General features: G+C 31.6%; 1 protein-coding gene across 4 annotated transcripts; it reads right to left on the bottom strand.

Moving 5' to 3' along the window:
• Window positions 1–4,138: 4,138 nt before the first annotated feature.
• On the bottom strand, window positions 4,139–20,188 carry LOC111274331 (uncharacterized). Of its 4 annotated transcripts, XM_089755015.1 has the most exons (13): window positions 20,060–20,188; window positions 19,590–19,852; window positions 19,056–19,230; window positions 18,686–18,769; window positions 17,689–17,930; window positions 17,109–17,346; window positions 16,207–16,286; window positions 16,049–16,133; window positions 8,684–8,815; window positions 8,472–8,585; window positions 5,943–6,027; window positions 5,220–5,276; window positions 4,139–5,117 (listed from the first exon to the last, which is right to left on the bottom strand). In XM_089755015.1, exons 2-13 carry the CDS (start codon window positions 19,820–19,822, stop codon window positions 4,975–4,977), a joined length of 1,668 nt encoding a protein of 555 aa, XP_089611141.1. In that variant the 5' UTR covers window positions 19,823–19,852; window positions 20,060–20,188; the 3' UTR covers window positions 4,139–4,974. The 4 variants fall into 4 exon arrangements, with proteins under 4 accessions (XP_089611141.1, XP_089611145.1, XP_089611143.1 ...); XM_089755017.1 differs by lacking the exon at window positions 4,139–5,117 and having other exon boundaries at window positions 5,231–5,368; XM_089755016.1 differs by lacking the exons at window positions 4,139–5,117; window positions 5,220–5,276 and adding an exon at window positions 5,313–5,447.
• Window positions 20,189–22,150: the final 1,962 nt, after the last annotated feature.

Raw genomic sequence — 22,150 nt, 5'->3', positions numbered from 1 at the left:
ATTAAATACTACTTCAGACTTCAGTTCAAGTTGATCTGACATAAAGCAGATAAATGAATCATGTCCCCCTCTGCATTCAATGAAAAATATGGGCTCTTTTTTTAGAATTAGAGTTGAGGATAAGAACATATTTAGGATATATTTTATTGGTATTTTTATTTTTAAAATAAGAATATTAAATATATAACAAAAATATAAAAAAATAAAACATCAATCAAACAAAACTTTAATTAAAATGCTTTTGGAGTTAAAAAGAGAAACATTGTTTGTACATTCTTAAATTAAATAGAAAAGTAGTGACAGTAGCCTCACTTCTCAATTGAATTGTTACCCACTTCTTCATTTTCCTTGATAGCAATAGAAAGGTGCAATTAGTTACCCTATTGAGAATACTTTTTTATTTTTGAAGAAAATTTTGCTAATTTAATTATATTAATTATATTATTTTTACTATTTATTTTTTTATTTTTATTAATGTAAAATACTTAACAAAAATAAAGAAAACAGCTATTAAGTGTTTACTTTTAAATGTAAAGTCTCATTTGCTTTACGAAAATAGCTGTCAAAAATGCTTTAAAAAAAATATTGGTATTTTTCTAAAGGGTAAAGGTTTTTGTTATTTGGATGACTTAATAAAAATTGGTTTTTATTATTTGATTTTTTTTATAAAATCTACTCATTTCTAAATAGTAATATTGGCATAACTATTAAAATTTAAAAAATATATATTATTAAAATATTAAAAATATTTATTATTAAAATTATAAATTTATTAATATTTAAAAGTTAATATTTTAAAAGTATTACAAACATAATAATATTTAGCATAATATTAATATTAAATACTTCAAAAATATTATTTATATTAATATTTTAAAATATTTAAAATAATAGTATTATTAAAATATTGTTTAAATTAAAAAATTAATATTTTAATTAGTCTTACCATGAACAGCTCTTGTTTAAAATATTAATTATTATAAAGGTCTGATTCCAGTCAAACTAAACTCGCAAGCTGTATAACTAATCTTACCATGAACATCACTTTTTTGAAAAGTTTTTTTTTTTTTTTTTATTTTGAGAAGATGAAGACAATTTTCATAAATGATTCTTTATTTTTTATTTATTAGTAAGTTATTTTTTTGTTATGCAATCAGTTTCTATCAAATAAACATAAAAAGAAGTCATTTTTTTGTAAAACAAACAGAGTCTAGAGTCTAATACAAAAAAAAAAAAACTAAAAAAATTCAGTAATTAAAAATTTCAAACAAAGAATTTAATATTTAATTTTTCAGTGTTGATTGTTTTTTCAATTAATCAAACAATATCAAACTTAATATTCCATTGAAAATTATATAATTGTTGACCAAACTAAGGTAGAATTCTTTAAGAGTAAATTTTGTCAATTTGTCAAATAAAAATATGTTAAAAAATTTGATAAACCAAATAATACTGCTAGTTGTCTTGGCCAAAAAAAAACTAAAAGTGCTAGTTGTCATGGCCATACATGCAGATAATTAATAGTTTAATCCTTCAAAAAATATTTTTTAAATATATTTTAGTATTATTTGAATAGATTATAGATATTTAAAAAAATAATTATAACGGAACTTAAGATTTAACCTAAATGACCCTCATCACATTCCTTAATCAAGAGGTGAATTTTAAGAAAGCTTAGTCAATCCTAGCATTTACAAATTTCTCTTTTTCATTTCTCTTTCGGTCTTAGCCTCATTTGTTGAAAAAAAGTAATTATAACAAAATTTTTATTAAAAATGTATGTATTTATACAATTTTTATTTAATTTCTTTTATACATATTTAATCTACTAGTGAGTTGATAATTTTACTCTAATTATTTAAAACTTAAAATTTTTTGTTCTAATTTGATTTTTTTTAATTAAAAATCTCACAAAATTTTCTTATAAAAATTACGTCATCTACAATTATTTAAGGGAGTATATTTTTTTAAGAGCAATTATATTTATTTGATAGATTTTCATATGGTACTACCATATATCTCCACACAAAAAAAAAAAAAAAAACCTCTCTCCACTACAAAAGAATAATAGAGATCTCCACTGTTTCATCTTAAAGTGATTAATGTACATTGATTTTAATCTTTAATTTGATTAAAATTTTTAGTAGTCTTAAATTGAATAGAAAATAGATAAAAAAAATCAATTAAGTTTGTTTAAAAATACACATACACTTTGAAGAAAACAATATATAGTATCTTCACCATTTTCTAGAGGATATATCCTAATTTCCCTATTTTAAGTCCTCTCTCATCTTTCGATGAATTAATCGATGAGAATGGTAGCTTCATACAGATGTCAAAACCTGCTTCATGAATAGGGAAACTTTATATCCTCCTTGGTAATGGAAGCAATGCTTTACCCAACTTATTTATTTATTATATTATTATTGGGAGGATGAATGGTATGAATCGTTCCAAATTATAAAAAATTATTTAATATAATTTAGGTATAGTTCATAATATTAATATTAATATTTTAAAAAATATTAGTCCTTATTATGAAATAATGGCTTTAAGTTCTGTCAAATCCATCACTTAGAATGAAAATTTCATATCCTTTCAATTTCAAATGAAGTCACTTAGAACAGTCCAAAGCTGCCTCACATATACTGATGAGAATGAGAAGGTATGGGTTTTTTTTTTCTTTTTTTTTTTTATATATTTATCCCAATAGATAATATATATAGTATTATTGATTGATGAATGGGAGTTTTATTATGGCTGAAACTGTAGTCATGATTTTGAAAAGAAAGAAATGGAGTTGGATGATGACATGCATATGCGTAAAGCCCTCTTCACCGCTTGCTCTTTAATTTTCAAATCCTTTTAATTTGACAATTATCCTAACAAAGGCTGGTAATGCACAAGCTCTAACAGCTGAAATTTTAGCTTTATGTTTTGGTCTTTCATAAATATATATAAAAATTAATTTTGGTGGAATTTTTCTAGTTTTGTTGGTGGAGTCATTATTATTGTATTAGAAAATTGGAGGTCTTAATGGTAATGATGAGAGGATTTGGATTCCTCTTTTATTTTTTATTTTTTAATTTCATTCCTATGATCTTTTCAATCATTCTTAAAGCCTCATTCAAATCAAAGGCAAGCACTTTTTTGTTTGGAAAATTAAGGCTATCTAGTTATTGAAACAAATATTGATTTGTGAAGATCGTGTCAAATCTAGTTCATGGTTTTTGTTGAAATTTTAAGATAACCATGGTTACAGCTTCCACTGCGCCGTGGGACCAATTGCCATTTGGGTCGGTCGTATCAACAACCACTACGATTATGCTCTCTACATATTTGTTTTGCGTGTTGGCCACCACTTTTAATTTTAATTACTTTCAGATTGTCTTTGGCATAGTTAGTAATATCTTATATAATAATAATAAACATATAAAAATCAAAGTATTTTTTTTTCAAAAAAATCACTTTCTAAGGATAAAGTAAGAGGTTGTAAGAGTTGAATCCAGTCCACCAAAAATTAAAATCAAAGTTTATGACAAAAAATAAAAAATATCCAATACAAATGATCTATTATTTTGACACATATACAATCTTAAATAAATGTTTTATCTTGCATTTAGTTATAACAATTCGTGACAGAATGGTATAATATGAAAATAATATAAAAATATATATAAATATAATATAATTTAAAATTTTTTAAAAAAAATCATATAAAATTTAACAAAAATAAAAAAATATATTTTATTTTTTTCATATGAACACTGATTATTAAATACAATTCTTGACTTTTTGTGTAATATAAGATACAAGTAAGCAAATTGTTATATCTAAATGCAATACATTTTATATTTAATAAAAAATTTACTCTACATAACTTAATTACATTTATTGTCCATTAAATATTCAATTTTTTTACTTTATATGAATAAGTTGCAACTCACAACTAATTTAGTCATTAATGAAAAAAAAATTTCTTGAAAAAACAAAAAATTAAATAGGAAGCTAAATAATCATGAATATTATAATCAGGCACCGGAATATATATTTTTTAAGACACCCCCTAATATGCTAACCAAATATACTGTTTAATTCATAATCGGACCATAGCTGAGCCTTCAAACAGAAAAAGATTTAAGATATGCTTTGCATATTGCATGTTCGTAGCTAAAATGGTTGAGAAATCATCATCTTATTCTATCATTCTCAGTAGCTAATCGAAGTTCTCCAAGCAATTCTATTTTATACATACAGCATTTGAATTTTCAGGTTTATACTGTCCACTCTGTGCTTCACTCATTTGAAACCAGGATTCACCAGGAACCAAAAAAAAAAAAAAAAAAACAATATGCATGTCTGATAACATAGAAAGAACACGCATGTACGCAACCAAAAACTCAAAATTAATTGCTAAAATTAGTATAATTTTTTTTTCTTGATTTCGGAATGGAAGAATTCGAACACAACTCTTTGAGCAGAGGGAGACACATGGACCGACCACTAAGTCAAATACTAAGGTGCAAAATATATTACCATTTAGAATAACCATAACAGCAGCATTCATACAATATATATCTATATATATATATATATATATATATATTATGCTGTAAACGAGCTTAAAAATTTTTGAAGAACCTATATCTACTAGTGTGAAAGGCAGATAATGAAGAACCTAGACTAATGAGTTCAACCTCAGACTTCATCATTCATCTGTAGGCAAATATTAAACAGAGATAATCTACTCCAAGAGCACAGCTCAAAAAGATTTACACGAATAAAGCTAACTCCTCCATCTATATATGATGTACCAAGAATGGTCATATATGTTATTTTCAAATATGATTTATATTAAACAAAGAATAATCTTTAACTGACTCAGAACTGTTTCATTGCCAATTTGCAACGTTTAAAAAGATTTCCGTTCCCAATTTGCTATGAATAATTTACCTTAAAAAAGCATCATTTCTGCTATCTTTGCAAAGGTTTCCGAGAATATTGTGTGGTTCTAATAGATTTATGTTCAGACACTGGGCCTTCAGATACCTCTAATTGAGTTGGCAAGAGGTTGAGAAAGCTTCCCATTGTTGGGGGATTGGGAGGTCCTGGAGTGTCTGCAAAATGGGAACAACACAAGCAGGCAGGCAAGCATTCACAAAGACAGTCCAAAAGAGAAACAACTACAAGTAGTAAACAGTAAAAGTGAAAACAATTACCAAACAGTGACTTCACCGAAGGTCTCTTAGGTGCATTGCTTTTCTTCTTCAACTCAGCTGCAATCATACACGTAACTGTCAAAGGTTTCCAAGGCGGAAAAGATGGTACTAAAACATGGCATCTAAAAGAAGGTCGTAGCAACTGCTCTCTGCAATTTTTTTTTTTTTTGCATACTTGTTACTACTATGATATTGCTACTATCATTGCAAGTAACAGTACTACTACAACTGCCAATGCAAAAATTAACAGTAACAGTAATTAGTTTTTCATTGGAAAAAAAAGGAGTAATAAGTTTCAATGACCCAAAAAGATTGTAATAATGTTTTTTTTTTTCCTTGCATCTTAATACTATTAGCACTGCTTTATCATCATCATAATACTATTATTATAGTTTGATTTGTTTTGCCTTATTCAAACATGCCTTGTAGTGAAAACATAAAGACATTACACATATAAGAAAAGCACTTTACATAGCATATAAGTCTCTAAGATACAGTATATAATACAATCTATCAGTCAACAAATACTGATCTTCCAAATCGCACATGCAAAAAGTAAATGAAAAGAAAAAAAAATCCAGAAAAACAAATAGTATATGCCACATAGAATAATTGTATTTATATTAAACCTATTAACAATTCTGAATCCTTAGCTTAGTATAGTTTTGAATCATATCAAGCAGTGGAATAAAAAAAAAAGTCAATTTTCTTGTTGATACGAACCAATGCCTGGAAGATGATGCTCTTTGACAATCTCAACATTCTTGTATGTATAACCAACAAAATTTGCATCCTTCGATGAAAGCATCTGCAATTTTCAAAAAATTACAAGTCAAAGATCCAACAATGTTTACAGATATATAAACTGCTGTAAATGTTGAGCTGTGCACGGCACAATTGCACTGAAAGAGAAATATCAGGTACATGCATGTTAACTAAAGCAAGACAACCATAATATAGTTCTTATAGGGTGAGTTTGATAAGAAAGATGACAGAGACGATAAGATAAAAATTATAACATATAATATTTGGTATTTTCTTGAAAAGAGGATCTGATGGACAAGAAAAATCCCAGTAACCCGATGACAAAATACATCAGAAAACATGCACACAAGATCATGAAAAAAGGTTAAAGCAAGCAGCTAACCTCAAAACATATATTTGACTTTACCATGTCCTCCAACTCAACTCAATAGTATTAAATTGAAAATGAAAAAAACTAAAAATAAAAACATAGCGTATGAAGTGCATTTAGAAAGAAAAGGAATATTGACCAATCAAATTAGAAAATGATTTGACAATAGACATTTTAATTGGAGCCATATCCCACATCAGTTTGATCTGAAGCTATTGTTATGACTGTACATTCAAGTTGGCTGTTGAGTCTCTTCAACTATAGCCAAAGGGTTTTAGGAGATGTTATATTCCACATGATCTTTAGTTTAGAGTTTCTAATCTTAGTTTATCACCTATAACGTCTAGGTTGCATACTTTTAACGTTAAATACCATTAAAATTGCTTCTTTCAGAATCAAATCCATTAAGAAACAAAACATGTGATCTCAAAATTGACAAGTCGTGATGTCTAGAAAATTCAAAAACAAGAAACTACACTAAAAATTCCTCTCTAGGCATCAAAATGTTGATCATTGTTCATAAATGACAGCCATTGTTGCTTTAAAGAAATTATCAAACAGCAAGACCTTCAATGGCTTCATGCATTCAGATTCGTGATGCAGAAAGACTTCATCATTGAGGAGCCCCAAAAACATGAACTTCTAAAGCCTAAAAATAATAGTTATAATTTATAAATTCATGGAAAGAAAATTTATACGTTTCAAATCAAAGGTAGTAACATTCTAATGACAAAAATTGTTTGGTCAAAGATTTGATATCACACACTAGTTGAACTCTGATCACATGCACCATTCTTCACTTTTATGCCTCTAATTTCAATCACAAAGCATTGTACACAACATAGAATATAGGCTCAATGCTCAAACATTTGTAAATCTTTCAGTCGGTAATAAATCATAGTATTTGATCAACAAAGCAGCTCAACTTACCAATTTTGATTAATTAAAAAAGATTTAAGAAATATAAGTTTCCAGTCAATATCACCAATGGCAGCCACACGGTAGAGTTATCCATGTGGCATATTTACAAGGCTTAAAGTTGGCATGTGGAAACTAAGCCAGATTTTGTTTTTCCTTTGCTTTTCTTTCATTCATTTTCTATTTTCTCTTCCACCAATGGTTGTCGGTCCTTGGAATATGATGCCAGTCATGGCTTTCTGGCACTAAATGAATAAAGTCAATTAGGTATTGGAGGGGCCCTGATTCAGCCCAGCAGCACCAGGCAGAAATAGAAGGGGCCAAATCCCACCCCATAGCACCAGGCTGAAAATATCTGGGTCTAGATATGGACCCAGGTATCAAACCAGCAACAATTGGATCAGTTACTGTGCCAAGAGGTGCTGGTTGAGAGGCTATAGTGCGCCACATGGCAGTGGCAGGTGCCCAATCTGGCCTTGTCATACCAGACTGAAGCTAGCAGAGGCTAAACCTAGCCCTACCTCACCAATAAGGCAGTACTAGCCTCCCTCACATAAACATCACCAATGTCCATCCCGGAATACTGTCTGAGGAATGGAAAGGGAAAGAAAAAAAAATAAAGGAAAACAGTTTGAAAAAAAAAAAAAACTAAGCCGCCACATATCAAAATCTCACCATGTATGTATGACACGTGAGTAATCTTTTGTTAGGTGACAGCAGTTAGATAAACAACACATTCAAATGTTAGCAATTTTCCTTAAATAATCAAAATGAATAAGTTGATATAATAAATTGATCATAATAAAATGTTGGATCCTTGATTGAAAATTTTGACAAACTTTAAATCCTAATTTGAGTACCCAAATGAGAAAAACATTATATGCATAGACATCAGGCTATAATTCTCAACATGAAGCAAAATTTCTTAATAAAAACAAGATTCATGAAATTAGTTTGGCAGTCCAATTCAAGTATGAATCAAAACTAGGAATTTCTAGCTTGATAGCATCCAATATTGAAATATGTAGAAAGATAAATAAAATTTCAAGAGCACGAGGAGATGTGAAAAATTAAACTACTGAAAACCTTTAACAGAATACAATTACAACATAACCAAAGTATTTTCCTGCTACACTTGGTCAGCTGCATGGATTGAATTATACTACAGTAACCTAGAGCGAGAGACCTCTACAACTAACCTCTTCAAACTTCTCAAAGTTCTGTGTATCAAGGTCACTGTTAACCTCTGGTATAAAAGCAGCTTCCATGTGATATAACCTGTCCCATTCAATGTCTTTGAACCATGGGTGTGCCTGTTATGATGAACTCTAGAGTCAGCGATATGATAATAAAACATATATCAGCTCTGCTTTCAATAATAAAAGGTGAAAGATCAATCAATCATTCTGACCTTTATTTCATGAGCTCCTTTAGTTCCAAGCCTCTGCTCAACATTGCAAAGGAGTTTTTTAATGAGATCTTTAGCTTCAGCAGATAACTTGGCTTCTTCAGGGAATTTCAAATGGGTTCTCCAGTTTACAATCTGCATTGATAAACTGACCCTATGTATAATGCATATGATATGTAAAGATCAAACACTAGTTTTGAACTGTTGAAACATGTATACAAACAATTATAAGTAGCAGAAGATGAAGATGATATTTATTTGTTCATCATTGTTAATCAAAATTGTAAAACCACTGATACAGGTTAACCATCAAATTGACTGGGGAATTTTAAACACATTTAAGATATACAGAAAATAAAAAACTAGATCACTAGATTGAGAACCTAGTTTTGAGTAGTCAATGTTATTGATGCAAAAGGCAAGTTTAGTGAAGAAATTCATGAGAATTTTATTTATAAATTCTTAAGAAACTTTCTAGAGTATAAGAGTATATATATAGCTAAAACATCAAATCTAGCAAATTCCATGATATCCTAAAGATAATAACAAATCACCTAAAAATCCTCTAACAATAAATGGAAACTACCAAGTAGGAATTTGATTAATGAACCAAATCCCTTTTATTTAGGAAACAACCAAAATACTAAATGAATGACACCTAATAAAATCTGGTTAGGAATCAATTTTTCACACTCCCCCTCAAGTTGGATGGTAGATATCCCTCATACCCAACTTGGACTTCAAATTCTCAAAATTGTCGCGATGAAGATCCTTGGTAAGGATGTCGGCTATTTGATGTTCCGTTTGAGTGTAAACCAATTTGACTACGCAATCTTCTCTTTGATGAAGTGGCGATCAATCTCTACATGTTTCGTTCGATCATGATGAACAGGGTTCTTGACAATGTTAATGGCTGCTTTATTTTCACAAAACAATTTCATTGAATTCCTAGCTGACTTCTTCAGTTCTTGTAGCATTCTCTCAAGCCAAATTCCTTCACAAGTCCTGTGAGACATAGCCCTAAATTCAGCTTCAGCACTACTTCAAGCTACCACTGCTTGTTTCTTGCTCATCAAGTGACCAAGTTGCCCCACACATATGTACAATACCCTGTAGTTGACCTTCGATCTATCACAGAACCAACGCAATCTACATCTGAAAAAATCTACACATTTCTATTTGGTGTTTTTCTGAAGTGCAACCCTTTGTCTGGATTTTTTTTTCAAGTATTGAAAGATTGGATGTATTGCCTCCATGTGTGTCTTTGTAGGATTGTTGATAAATCTATTCACCATACTTACAAAGAAGCCAATGTCAGGTCTAGTGTGCATCAAATAAATTAATTTTCCCACAAGTCTCTAGTATCTGTTTTGGTTTGCAAAAAGACTTCCATCTCTGGTTCTCATCTTGACTGGGTCCATCGAAGTATCCATTGGTTTACACTTGAGCATCCTTGTCTCTTTGAGAAGAGCGAGTACATATTTTCATTGTAAAACAGAAATACCATTTCTTGATCGAGCTACTTCCATGCCAAGAAAATATCGAAGCTGTCCCAAGTCTTTTATTTCAAACTCTTTAGCTAGAAGAGTCTTCAATCCAACTATTTCCTATTCATAATCTCTTCTGAGGATAATATCGTCAACATAAACAATTATAAAAGCAATCTTGCCATTTGGTAAATGTTTGATAAACATAGTGTGGTCGAATTGTCATTGTAAGAACCCATTCTTTCTAACAGACTTAGTTATACAATCAAACCGGGCGCGAGGAGATTGTTTGAGGCCATATAAGGATTTCGAAAGCTTACACACTTGTCGATGTTGTCCTGGTTGTCAAACACTTGAGGAATCTTTATGTAGACCTCTTCCACTAGATCACCATTTAGAAATGCATTTTTGATATCGAGTTGGTGAAAAGGCCAATCTAGGTTTGCAGCAAGTGATAGTAACCCACAAACAGAATTCAGCTTTGCTACAGGAGCAAACGTCTTCTCATAATCGATCCCATAAGACTGAGTGAATCCTTTAGCCACAAGCTTTGAATCTATTCACACTTCCTTCTGTATTGTGTTTGATAGTAAAAATTCACTTACATCTCACTGGGCTCTTTTCTCCAGGAAGATCAGTAATTTTTCATGTGCCATTCTTTTCTAGTGCTTGCATTTCTTCCATTACTACAACCTTCCACTTTAGTTGTTTGAGCACTTCTTGGATGGTATTCGGTATATGATCATTCGTTAATGATGTAACTAGTGCTCGATAAGTAGGAAACAACCCTTCATAGGAAACAAAGTTACTAATAAGATGTTGAGTACATGATCTTACACCTTTTCTTATAGCAATGGGCTGATCAACATCACTAGGAAAATTATCAGAGATAAGTTCAGTAATTGTGTTACCTGTATGAATTTCAAAAGTCCCTGGATTTGGTTTAGAATCTTGGTTCTATGTTGGAGATGTACAGGTCCCTATCTCCTTTTGAGATTTCGGTCTCCTTAATTATACAATCATTTCCTTAGCTTTTGTCTCTTGCACGGTTTCAGGAGATTTTGGAGATTCAAGATGACTAGTTGACTCGAAAGAAGAAGAAGAATTATTTGAAATGAGAATTTGAGTTGGCAGACAAGTAGAGGAAGGATTAGATGATGGCTCAATCTCCCAAAGTTGATATTCCCTAAAACTCTCCTCCTGAATATGGCTTTGGGATAGAATGGCTAATTCTCAAAGAAGGTGACATCCATAGAAGTGCAAAACTTTTTGGTAGTTGGTGAATAACATCTGTAGCCTTTTTGGTTAGGTGAATAGCTAAGAAATATACACCTGAGTAATCTAGGGTCTAGTTTACTTTGCGGTTGTTGGTGTATATGAACAAAGGTAATACATCTGAACACTTTGACAGGTATGGAAGAAATGATTTGGACATGAGGATAGGTTTTGAAAAGTGTTTGACAAGGGGTTTGGAATTTTAATACTCAAGAAGGCATCCTATTGATAAGAAAGGTTGTTGTCAGGATTACCTCTCCCCAAAAATGTTTTAGGACATGAGGCTAGCATAATAGATCTTGCAACTTCCATCAGGTGTTTGTTCTTCCAGTCGACAACTCCATTTTGTTGAAGAATTTCAGTAAATGAGCTCTGGTGAATAATTCCTTGATCTAACAAGTAAAATTCAAGAATTGAATGATAGTTTTCTTGCCCATTATCTATTCTGAGTTTGCAACATCTAGTTGAAATTTTGAAATAATGAATTAACCTCTGACTCGTTTTTCATGAAGAACAACCATGTAAATCTGGTGTGATCATTAAAGAAGGTAACAAACCATCTAGAGCCTGTAATATTATTAACCTTTAATGGTCCTCAAACTTCACGATGGATCATAAAAAAAGAATGAGCTGATTGGTATGGTTGACTTGGATATGAATTGCGAGTGTGTTTGGAAAACTGACAAATTTCACATTAATAAGACTCGAAACCCTTATTGAATAAATCAGGGAATAATTTTTTGAGGTGCAAAAAATTTGGATGTCCTAAACGATAGTGCCATAACATGATTGTATTTTCTTTACCCTTACTAGAAGATGAAACTGAACAAGCACTCTTCCATGATTGTCTCTTAGATTCTTCATCTCTAAGGAGATAGAGTCCAGCACACATCTTAGCATTGCCAATCTTCTTTCCCGAATCCAAGCCTTGAAATTCACATATGTTAGAAAGAAATTTAGTAACACAATTAAGATCTCTCGTAATTTTACTAATAGACAAAAGGTTGCAATCTAAATTAGGGACATGAAGAACAGAGTCAAGTGTTATGTCCTTTGAAATAATGACTGAACCCGTCATGGCTACCCAAGAGAGTGACCATTTGTTATTCGAACTGTGAGGTTTTTAGAACATGGGTTGTATTCATAGAACACTGATGCATTACCAGTCATGTGGTAATTCACACATGTTAAAAAGAAATTCACACTTGTTAGAAAGAAATTCACACATGTTAGAAATAAATTTAGTAACACAATTAAGATCTCTCATAATTTTACTAATAGTCAAAAGGTTGCAATCTAAATTAGGGACATGAAGAACAAAGTCAAGTGTTATGTCCTTTGAAATAATGACTGAACCCGTCGTGGCTACCCAGGAGAATGACCATTTGCTATTCGAACTATGAGGTTTTTAGAACATGGGTTGTATTCATAGAACACTAATGCATTACCAGTCATGTGGTCTGATGCTCCTGAATCAACAATCCAAGATCTTGATTTTCCAATTTGCACAAGTAGAGCATTAAGAGAGTTACTTTTTTGTGCAATAGACGCTGTGCTTACAACTGACCCAGTGTTATGAAAAGATTACTAAACAATTTTTTGAAGGAATTCCAACTGCTCTTTACTAAACGGGCTTAATTTCGAGGGTGTTCAAGTTGTCTCGGTGGTGGCAGAATTTCCATAACTCTTTTGATTTTGAGTAGAATGTAGTTTGTAGTCAGTAGGTTTCCTATGGATTTGCCAACAATATTCTCGTGTGTGTCCTGCCTTCTAACAGTAGTCACACCAAAGTCTGTTACCTTTCTTCTGTTGATTTTCACCACCTTGGTAGGATTTTGATCCTCGGACAACAAGAGCTGAATTTTTTGTCTCTTGTGGATTGCATGATGTCCTTAACATTACTTTCCTTCTACTATCTTATGGGTGGACCTCAGAGAAAACTTTTGGATGCTAGGTAATGGCTTGATGATAAAAATTCTCCTAGGAACATCATCAAGGCTATTATATAGACCAAGTAGAAACTTATAAACTCGATCCTTCTCTACTATTTTCCTATATTGTTGGCTATCATTAGGGCACTTTCATGCTATTTCTTCAAAGATATCTAATTGCTGCCAATAACGAGTCAAGGAATTAAAATATTAAGTGATAGAGGAGTCTTCTTGCGCCAGATCATGTAGAGTGCTTTTGATTTCGAATATTGCAGACATATTGTCTACGTTGGAGTAGGTTTCTTTTGCAATTTTGTAGTACATGAAATTCTCACCAATCTCGTTGGTCATAGAATTGATCAACCATGACATTACCATCCTATTTTCCAACTTCTAGGTTCGATACTTTGGGTCATTCTCGCTGGGTGAAACAACCATTCTTGTAAGATAAATTTCCTCACATTTTCTATAGACAAACAACATCATTGATCGAGACCTTTGGATGAAGTTTTGTCCGTTGAGTTTGTGACCAATGATAGGCAAAATAGGGAGCTTGAACATACCCGTGCTGCTGGCCATGGCATAGATAGAAAGATAAAAAGAAAAAAAACATATAGATGGTTCAAGATGAATGCTTTGATACCATGAAGAAATTCATGAGAATTTTATTTATGAATGCTTAACAAACTATCTAGAGTACAATAATATATATATAACTAAAACATCAAATCTGGCAAATCCCATGATATCCTAAAGATAATAACAAATCACCTAAAAATCCTTTAATAATAAATGGAAACTACGAAATAGGAATTTGATCAATGAACCAAATCTCTTTTATTTAGGAAACAACCAAAATACTAACTGAATGACACCTAATCAAATTAGGTTAGAAATCGATTTTCCACATTTAGTAATCTTGTATTTCTCAAAGGATTACAAAATCTAGGGCACACAGAATCAACTCGAAATGCTGACAGCAGTTTCCAGTAACCACAGGATATTTAGGCCCTTTACATGTTTCAAGTGTTAGTTCTAGCAAACAATTCCATTAATAACCATTTCTTGTGCACAGACCAGCTTTCGTCCATTGTTGCCTAGAGCGTGTCAACTTTCTCCTAAAGACACAAGGACATAGATTTTCATTCTGTCAACAATTAAGGTGTTAATTCCTGATGCATCTTATCATCACCATCATCAGAAAGAATATGTTCCTTTGGATTTGAACACTTTGCTCTAAAGACAATATTCAAGTCCATAAAGAAAGTAAAGAAGGTTAATACATGTTCAATCAACTTCACTTTTTAATTTGCACACAGATTAATCGTGCTTAGATATGCAGTGATATCTCCAAAACCGAGATTATAATCCTATATCACCAAGAACAGGATCATAGTAGCAGATTCAATGATTGAGTCAATCATCCAAGTGTTTCTACTAACTCTAATTTCATTTCTGGACACAACACTAAATTAACCTTACAAGTACAAGGAACTAAAAAAAACCAAAATATTATAACATAATAAACCTATCCAAGAGGGAAAAAGAAGGGTGGTGGAGAGAGCGAGAGAGAGAAAAAGGTTCAAATGGCCTCCAAGAACTAGATGGGCATGATCCATCAACCATGTCTAATGCAATTTCAAGGAAATCTTCCTGACTAAAGTTCTTAGCTAAGAAATCATAAACATGGAGACAAGTTTTCCAAAATAAATTTAGGATCATAAAAATTAGCAAATTTTCAGTGCAGTAAGATAAGGTTTCTTTGTTCATTCAAGAGTTAAAAGCCTAATCTTTTGACAATTGGAGTTATTTAAGTTTAGAACGATTTATGATAGAATGCGTCTTGCTTATCTTGACAAAATGGGTGGGATGGCTATCTAAAAATGTTACAGACCTTGAGAAGAGAGTAGATCATCTGTGATTAAGTTTGAAAGAAGCATCTCTGAGTGCACTATGTCAAACTGCTATCGATAAATTTCAATGAAATGATATAAATCTGCTATCTATTCTTTTTCCTAATGAATAGCTGAGGCTTGGCCGGTCTTTAAATTAAGGTTTGAATCACCTTTCTTTCTGCAGAGTTCCCCATATGTAGCAAATGAAAAAAAAAAATCTGAGTAAGCTATGTCTAGAGAAACAATACTAAGGGATTACTATGTTATTTGTTCGTCATATTCCTTTAAGTTTGAAAGCATTAATGCCAGAACATGAATATTATGATTCTTCCTTTTCAGCATGGTTCAAATTATTGGACCGATCTTACAGTTCATATATCAGAAGTGCAGAACCATTTAGCTTCTCGGTCCTTTCCAGGTGGTCTCGTTAACAGCATCTTAATGTTGTCAAGATCATAAGCAGTAGAGGTTTAGAACAAATATTTAGTAAACCAACAGGCAAGAATATTTCCATTGTTCTTTGGTGCCTCTGAATGCAGAACGCAGCAAAGTTATATGCAATTATGCATTCATTATGCCCAAGTCACTCCATATATTTGCTAACTTCTGGAATCATCGAACTTGTTTAACAAGCAGTACTTTTACTTGCCCACCATGTTCATTATCAAACAGATAGGTAATAGTTGAATCTTAAAAAACTTCTGATTGTCATTTGTAACAAAAACTTCATAATATGCATATCTAACCATACAGAATATTAAAGTCAACAACTTCACTTGCCTTTCTACATGTCGACAAAGCTTCTTCAGAATAAAAAGGTGGGTATCCTACAAGCATCTCAAACATAATTGCTCCAAGCGACCACCTAAGGAAGAACCTTTTAGAATATAAGCTTAGAGAATATTAAGAAAATGTAATAGGTAAGACAACTGACTAACCAATCACACTCCATCCCATATCCTCTCTTCAACAGCACTTCTGGGGCAATGTAGTCAGGAGTACCAACTGTCGAATAAGCCTATATGGAAAATTGCAAAACCATAACAAAAAGGAAGTTAAAACATGAAAAGTACCTCAAAAAGATGAATAAGGTAAGAAAAATGGAATATAGACCTTTAATTTTTAGGAAAAAAATTTAATCAATGAAGCATATTAAGCATTTTTTTTTTTTCAGTTTCAGTAAAAAGGAAATACAATTCAGCTTTTTCCAGAAGACAAGTTTTGTAAATCTATTGAAGAAAAGTATGCCTGAAAGCTGTAAAAAAAAAAAAAAATACAAAGCATTCACATGCAACAGAAATATTTTTATTTGTGCTAGTTTTCTCTCACTTCATGGGTCACACTTAAATGCAAGAACCAGGATTAGTATCAATTATGATGTCTGCAGAATAGATAGAACCAAAACATATTGCCATGTTCTAATTATCTTATGCATGGGATTCTATTTGCTATTCAGTAAGCAAAATAGAGAGAGAGAGGAAACTTCAGAATCGATATTGGATAGAAACAAACAAAAGGGCATCTTTACTGCAGAGGGTCTTTGGAACCCTGAGGAGCATGGTTCCAACTCATGGAAATTACTAGCACACTTTTTAGTGGTTATAGGGGGCAAGAAACAGAGGTCAAATTCAGGCAGATTTAAGATTTTCCTTTTGCCAATGAGCACATTTTGCTAGCTTAAGATGCCAATGACAGATTGCAAAAGCAGGAAATACAAGTCCTGCACCTCTGTCTTTCAATATAAAAACAAGGAACAAACACAAACCAGTGCCCAATCTTAGCAATGAATCAAAGCTTCTTTACAACCTATAGACACCACTTGTGGATGTAGAAAACATACCAATGTTCGCCTATTCTTTTGCCAATGTAACAACTGCTCCTGTTGTGTCCGCTTTGGTGTAGAAGGAAGATTAGAATGTTTACCACTGTCCATTGAGGGTTTAAAGTTTCTTCCCCCTACATGGTCATCCTCTCTAAGGTCTGGAAAGCTACTACTATCAAGGGGTTTACACAATCCAAAATCCGAGAGCTTCATATGACCGTTATGGTCAAGCAATAAATTATCAGGCTTGATATCCCTACAAAGAAAGGATAGAATATAAAGATGTTATAAAATACAGATCTTTTCTTTCCTTTTTCTTTCTCTTTGTGTCTCCTGCGGGAGTGGAGGGAAGACATGAAGAATATTCATTCCTTAAATACCTAATTATCAGGCTTGAAGATTCGTATAGTATAACACGAAAATGCAAAAATTGGTCCATAGAGCAGTAAACTATCCATTTTCCATATGGTATAAATATTTTGTAAGAGGAAACTAACACCGAGCAAAATACCACACATGAACCATAGGAGAATTGTACATTGCCTAACCCACAAATGAAACAGATCCCATAGGAAAAAGGTCAAGAAAGATAGAAAACCTGTGGACGTAGTTGTGTTTATGGATGGATTCAATTGCAAGAACTGTCTGACCAACATAAAACCTTGCCTCATCCTCAGTCAAGGTATCCTTCCGCATCAGTAATGTCATCATGTCACCCCCAGGGAGATATTCCATTACAAGATACAAAAATTCATCATCTTGAAACGAGCAATAAAGCCTGACAATGCACTCACTGTCAACTTCAGCAAGGAGATTCCTTTCTGCTTTAACATGCTCGACCTGGACAGGGAGAAGAAGTAAAAATGTTAAGAGAAAGAATAATCCAGGAGAAAGTGCCTTTAACTTCAAAGCAACATTTAACTGAATCTCCAATTTTTCATATGCAATTTTATGTTCCTTCTCTTCTCAATAACCTGTTTTGGACTCCTTTAAATGTATATATTACAGCAAGTTCCCAGATCAAAATGAAGAAGGCTGGATAAAGTATGCAGCAAATTTTCCTATCTTAGTAAAAACTTTTATCAGGTTTCAGGGCACATTCATCCTTGGAAAGGTAGATTACTGAGTTAATTATTTCTTATTACCAATCCAGCAAGTTTAATATATTAACAGTGTGATTCGGAGTTGAAAGGGAAAAGAGGCTATAGTAAGTTGAACAAAGTAGAATATAGTAGAGCAAAAAGGGAATATTTGACCCTCATCTTGTTAGGAAAATGAAAGCATAAAACATTACCATAGATTCTGTACAATTACCCCTATATCCCACTTTGAAATCATTACTAAAATAAAAATATTGAAAAGTACAGGGAAGATCACAAGCTGAAATCAGTGAAGTAAAATACTCTTCTTTGATCCTTCAAATTTGACAGACTTTAAAAAGTGAATTTGAGAGGATCTGGTGGTATTTGGTTTCTACCCTCTACTAATAGAACTCTCAAAAAGAGTAAATTAAAACCTTTTAATCCCTTCAGTCTACTGCTCTCCTTCCAAGGAAATATAAAGGAATCAGGAAAAACATTATAAACAAAGAGTACCTGGCCTCTGCGAAGCATCTCAGATTTCTGGAGCTTTTTCATGGCATACACATTGCCAGTAGCCTTTTCTTTACAAAGTCTTACCTGCATGATGACAGCAGACATCTTCCATATTCAGAAATAAAAAAAAAAAATGCAGTATCATGTACTTTGCTATTAAACAAGGAAGAGGAAGATGGTGGAGGCAAGGATGCTAGAGCTAGACAATATTTACCAACAGGTCGAGATGCATATTGGAGAAATTTGAATATCATACGGATTGCATTGTAAACAGTAAATAAATCACTAACTACTATAAGAAACAATATTACTGACAATAAAAGTAAAATACAAATAAAAAAAAAAAACATCAAAATAAGTAGAGCAAGACCTCCCCAAATGCACCCCTCCCTATAATGGTCAGAAGTTTGAAGTCATCAACACCCATCTTGTGTCTTTGAAGGCGCATGTATTCTGTTTCCTTTTTCTCTAAAAATTTAAGCATATTCATTTGTTCTTCTGCAGTAACGTCAGCATCAGCAAGTTTCCTCTCTAACATCCAACGTCTATATTCCATATATATAATTGTTAGCAAAAATGAGAAGTTCAACAAAAATGATAAAACACCAAGAGAAATAATACTGATACGACACATTCCTATACCAGTACAAAACAATAAACAAATACAACCTAGTTTCAGTAATAAATAGAAAGATCATATTAAACAAATGAAACTCAAAAGGAGACTGAAACATCCTGCAAAATCCACAAGCTTAAAACCCTTTAAGAGGCATATGATATGAGATTTCTCCACCATAAATCCTTTGTTTCAAACCTACAATCTCAAACATAGTGCAGATATCAAAGCACAAGATATCTTTTGCAAGAGTAATTCAAGTAATGCCATGAGCTACCTATATATTACCTCTCCTTTCTGTCTTGCAAATTCTTCATATGAGCTTTGTAGTGGTTTTCACTATACTGCTTGGCGGCGGCAACCTTCTGTTTCGTGGCGGTTGAAGGTGCCACTGCCCCATCAATGGGAGGCTTATGTGTATAGCACTTCACATTTTCCATTTCTCTCTTTTTCTTTGGTGAATTTTCTACTTTTTCGTTCTTCTGTTGGCATTTCTTAAACCAACTCCTTGCAGAATCCATTATCAACAATCCCCAATCACAACATCAAGTCTATCCAAAATAAAAAATTAAAAAATTATCGATAAAAATGAATTTTACAATTGAATTTATGTGCAAGCATTTTTCAGTTACAAAAAAATATATATTCAGATCCATAAAATGATATATTGATTACTCTATTCAGTTCCCTTCTCATATTATGGAATCCTATCTCACAAATTCCAAAAAAGAATTTTGAAATTAAATAGGAAATCTTACCTCAGAAAATGAGAGAAGAATTAACGAAAACAGTCCTCTGTTTCACTTCAACTGACAAAACTAGAATGTATAAAATTCCATTAAAAAAAAAAAGAAAATTAAATACTTTTATTTAATTAATGGATTGAAATTACGTAATCTCCATTTATATTGAGCGCTAAATATGACTTAGGGGGACATTATTGTCAATCGGATCGTGCAGGTTACGATGACGTTGACGAGGAAGTTGACAATACTATTGAATGTAAGGAGACAAACAGTAAAAGTAAGAGGGGCATTAACGACACGTGGCAGTTGATAACAGCCCTTAGCCGGCTAACGTGGTCGGATTGGCATAAAAGGCGCGCAAATTGGACTCAACACGTTTTTGAGTGCCATACGATCTTGAGCGTACACGTATGTTGAGATCGTTAAGTACCACGGTTCGATTTTGAGGGTTAGAAACGGTGTTGGAAACTTGACCATGGTTGAAAAAATGTCAACTACAGCCTAGAAATGGTATGGAATTTTTGTTTTTTAGGAAAGGCTCCTTGAAAGAATACAACACAACCAGTGCTGTGGTTGAGGTAAGTCAAAGTTGTTCTATTACCACGTTTAAGATACGCTAGATTGAAAATTTTGAGATTTAAAATTTAACTTAGTTCAATTAATTTTATTTTTTATAATATTACTCAAGTAATTTAGTAAATTTTTGATAAGATATTTTGAGACAATGATCTTTCTTGTTGTGTTTGGATTGGTGTTCAAACATAATTAAAAAAAATACAATATAAATAAATGAAACATAAGTAAGAAGATTGCCAAAACCTTTTAGGATCATGCTTGTGATTTTCAAGTAAGAAAAAAATATAATTTAAACCATCATATTAAGAAACATACCAGCACTTAACAGATATCGTAACATTATGTGTAAATAACCCACTAATTCGTACAAAACCAAGAAAAAGAATGTCTAGACAATAGCCATCCAATTGTCTAGCTTCCAACGATATTCACGCAACAACAATTCGCTGAAACCTTCACAAAGGAATTTAGTAGGGATAATAACAGTTCGATATAAATCAGATTTGATTTAATTTTTTAAAATATAATATAATATTATGAAATTTTAAAATTTAATTTAAATTCAAATTAAATTTTTATTTGATCTGAATCGAATTAAATCAAATTTTATTTATTCAATTTAGTTTATCGATTTTTAATTTTTTTAATTTTTATATATTATTTTAATATAAAATTTTAATATATTTAAGTAGATTTTGATATAAAATTAGTTTTTTTATTTTATAAATATTTAAAATATATATAAAACTAAGAAAAATAGATGATTTAGTTCAATTCGATTTTTTTTTATTTTCACTTCCAAATTCAAAATTCGATTCAAACATAATATATACGTTTAATATTCGAACTTGATCCAAATTGAATAAAAAAAATCGATCTGATCCGAACTGAACACTACAGTTTCAAATCGATTTTCGAATTTCTTAATTTTTTTTCTTACCCCTAGGATTCAATAACTTGTGCTAGCAAGCTTTTTTTCAAAAACAATAAGCCTTTTTATTATTTTCTCCTTGATCGAATATCATAAAAGAATGCTTCCTCTCTCACTTAGTGTGTGAGGCAAGGGATAAGAGAAAACACAAATTTATGGATGACAATGAGTTGGGTCGAAATGAATTTTTACTCGTTTCAAACTCAACCCGACTTTATACCCTTAATACTCGAATTTGATTCGACTCAACCCAATTTTTTTTATTTTTTAAATACCTAATTTGATCTGATGTTATATAAAAATGTATCAGATCTGAAATTAATAATATATTATTTTTATAATATAAAATATTATTTTTTAATATAAATATAAAATTATATAAAATATATAAATATAATATTAAATAATTAATTAAAAAATAATATTTATACAAAGTTAAGGGGAGACGGGTTTGTCAAAAACCCAACCCCAACTTGACCCTGACTTTTTTAACTATTACTTGACTCAAAATTTGATTTTTTTTTTTTTAAATTGAACTTATTAAATCAAGTTAAAACCCGTCGAGTTTAGATTGGGCTGCCATCTCTAAACATGAT

The sequence above is a fragment of the Durio zibethinus genome, chromosome 26 (assembly GCF_047325235.1).
Source record: "Durio zibethinus cultivar Kanyao isolate XHJ-2024 chromosome 26, ASM4732523v1, whole genome shotgun sequence".
Taxonomy (NCBI): Eukaryota; Viridiplantae; Streptophyta; class Magnoliopsida; order Malvales; family Malvaceae; genus Durio; species Durio zibethinus.
The sequence above is the reverse complement of the archived record's forward strand: the minus strand, read 5'-3'. Positions and strand labels throughout refer to the sequence as shown.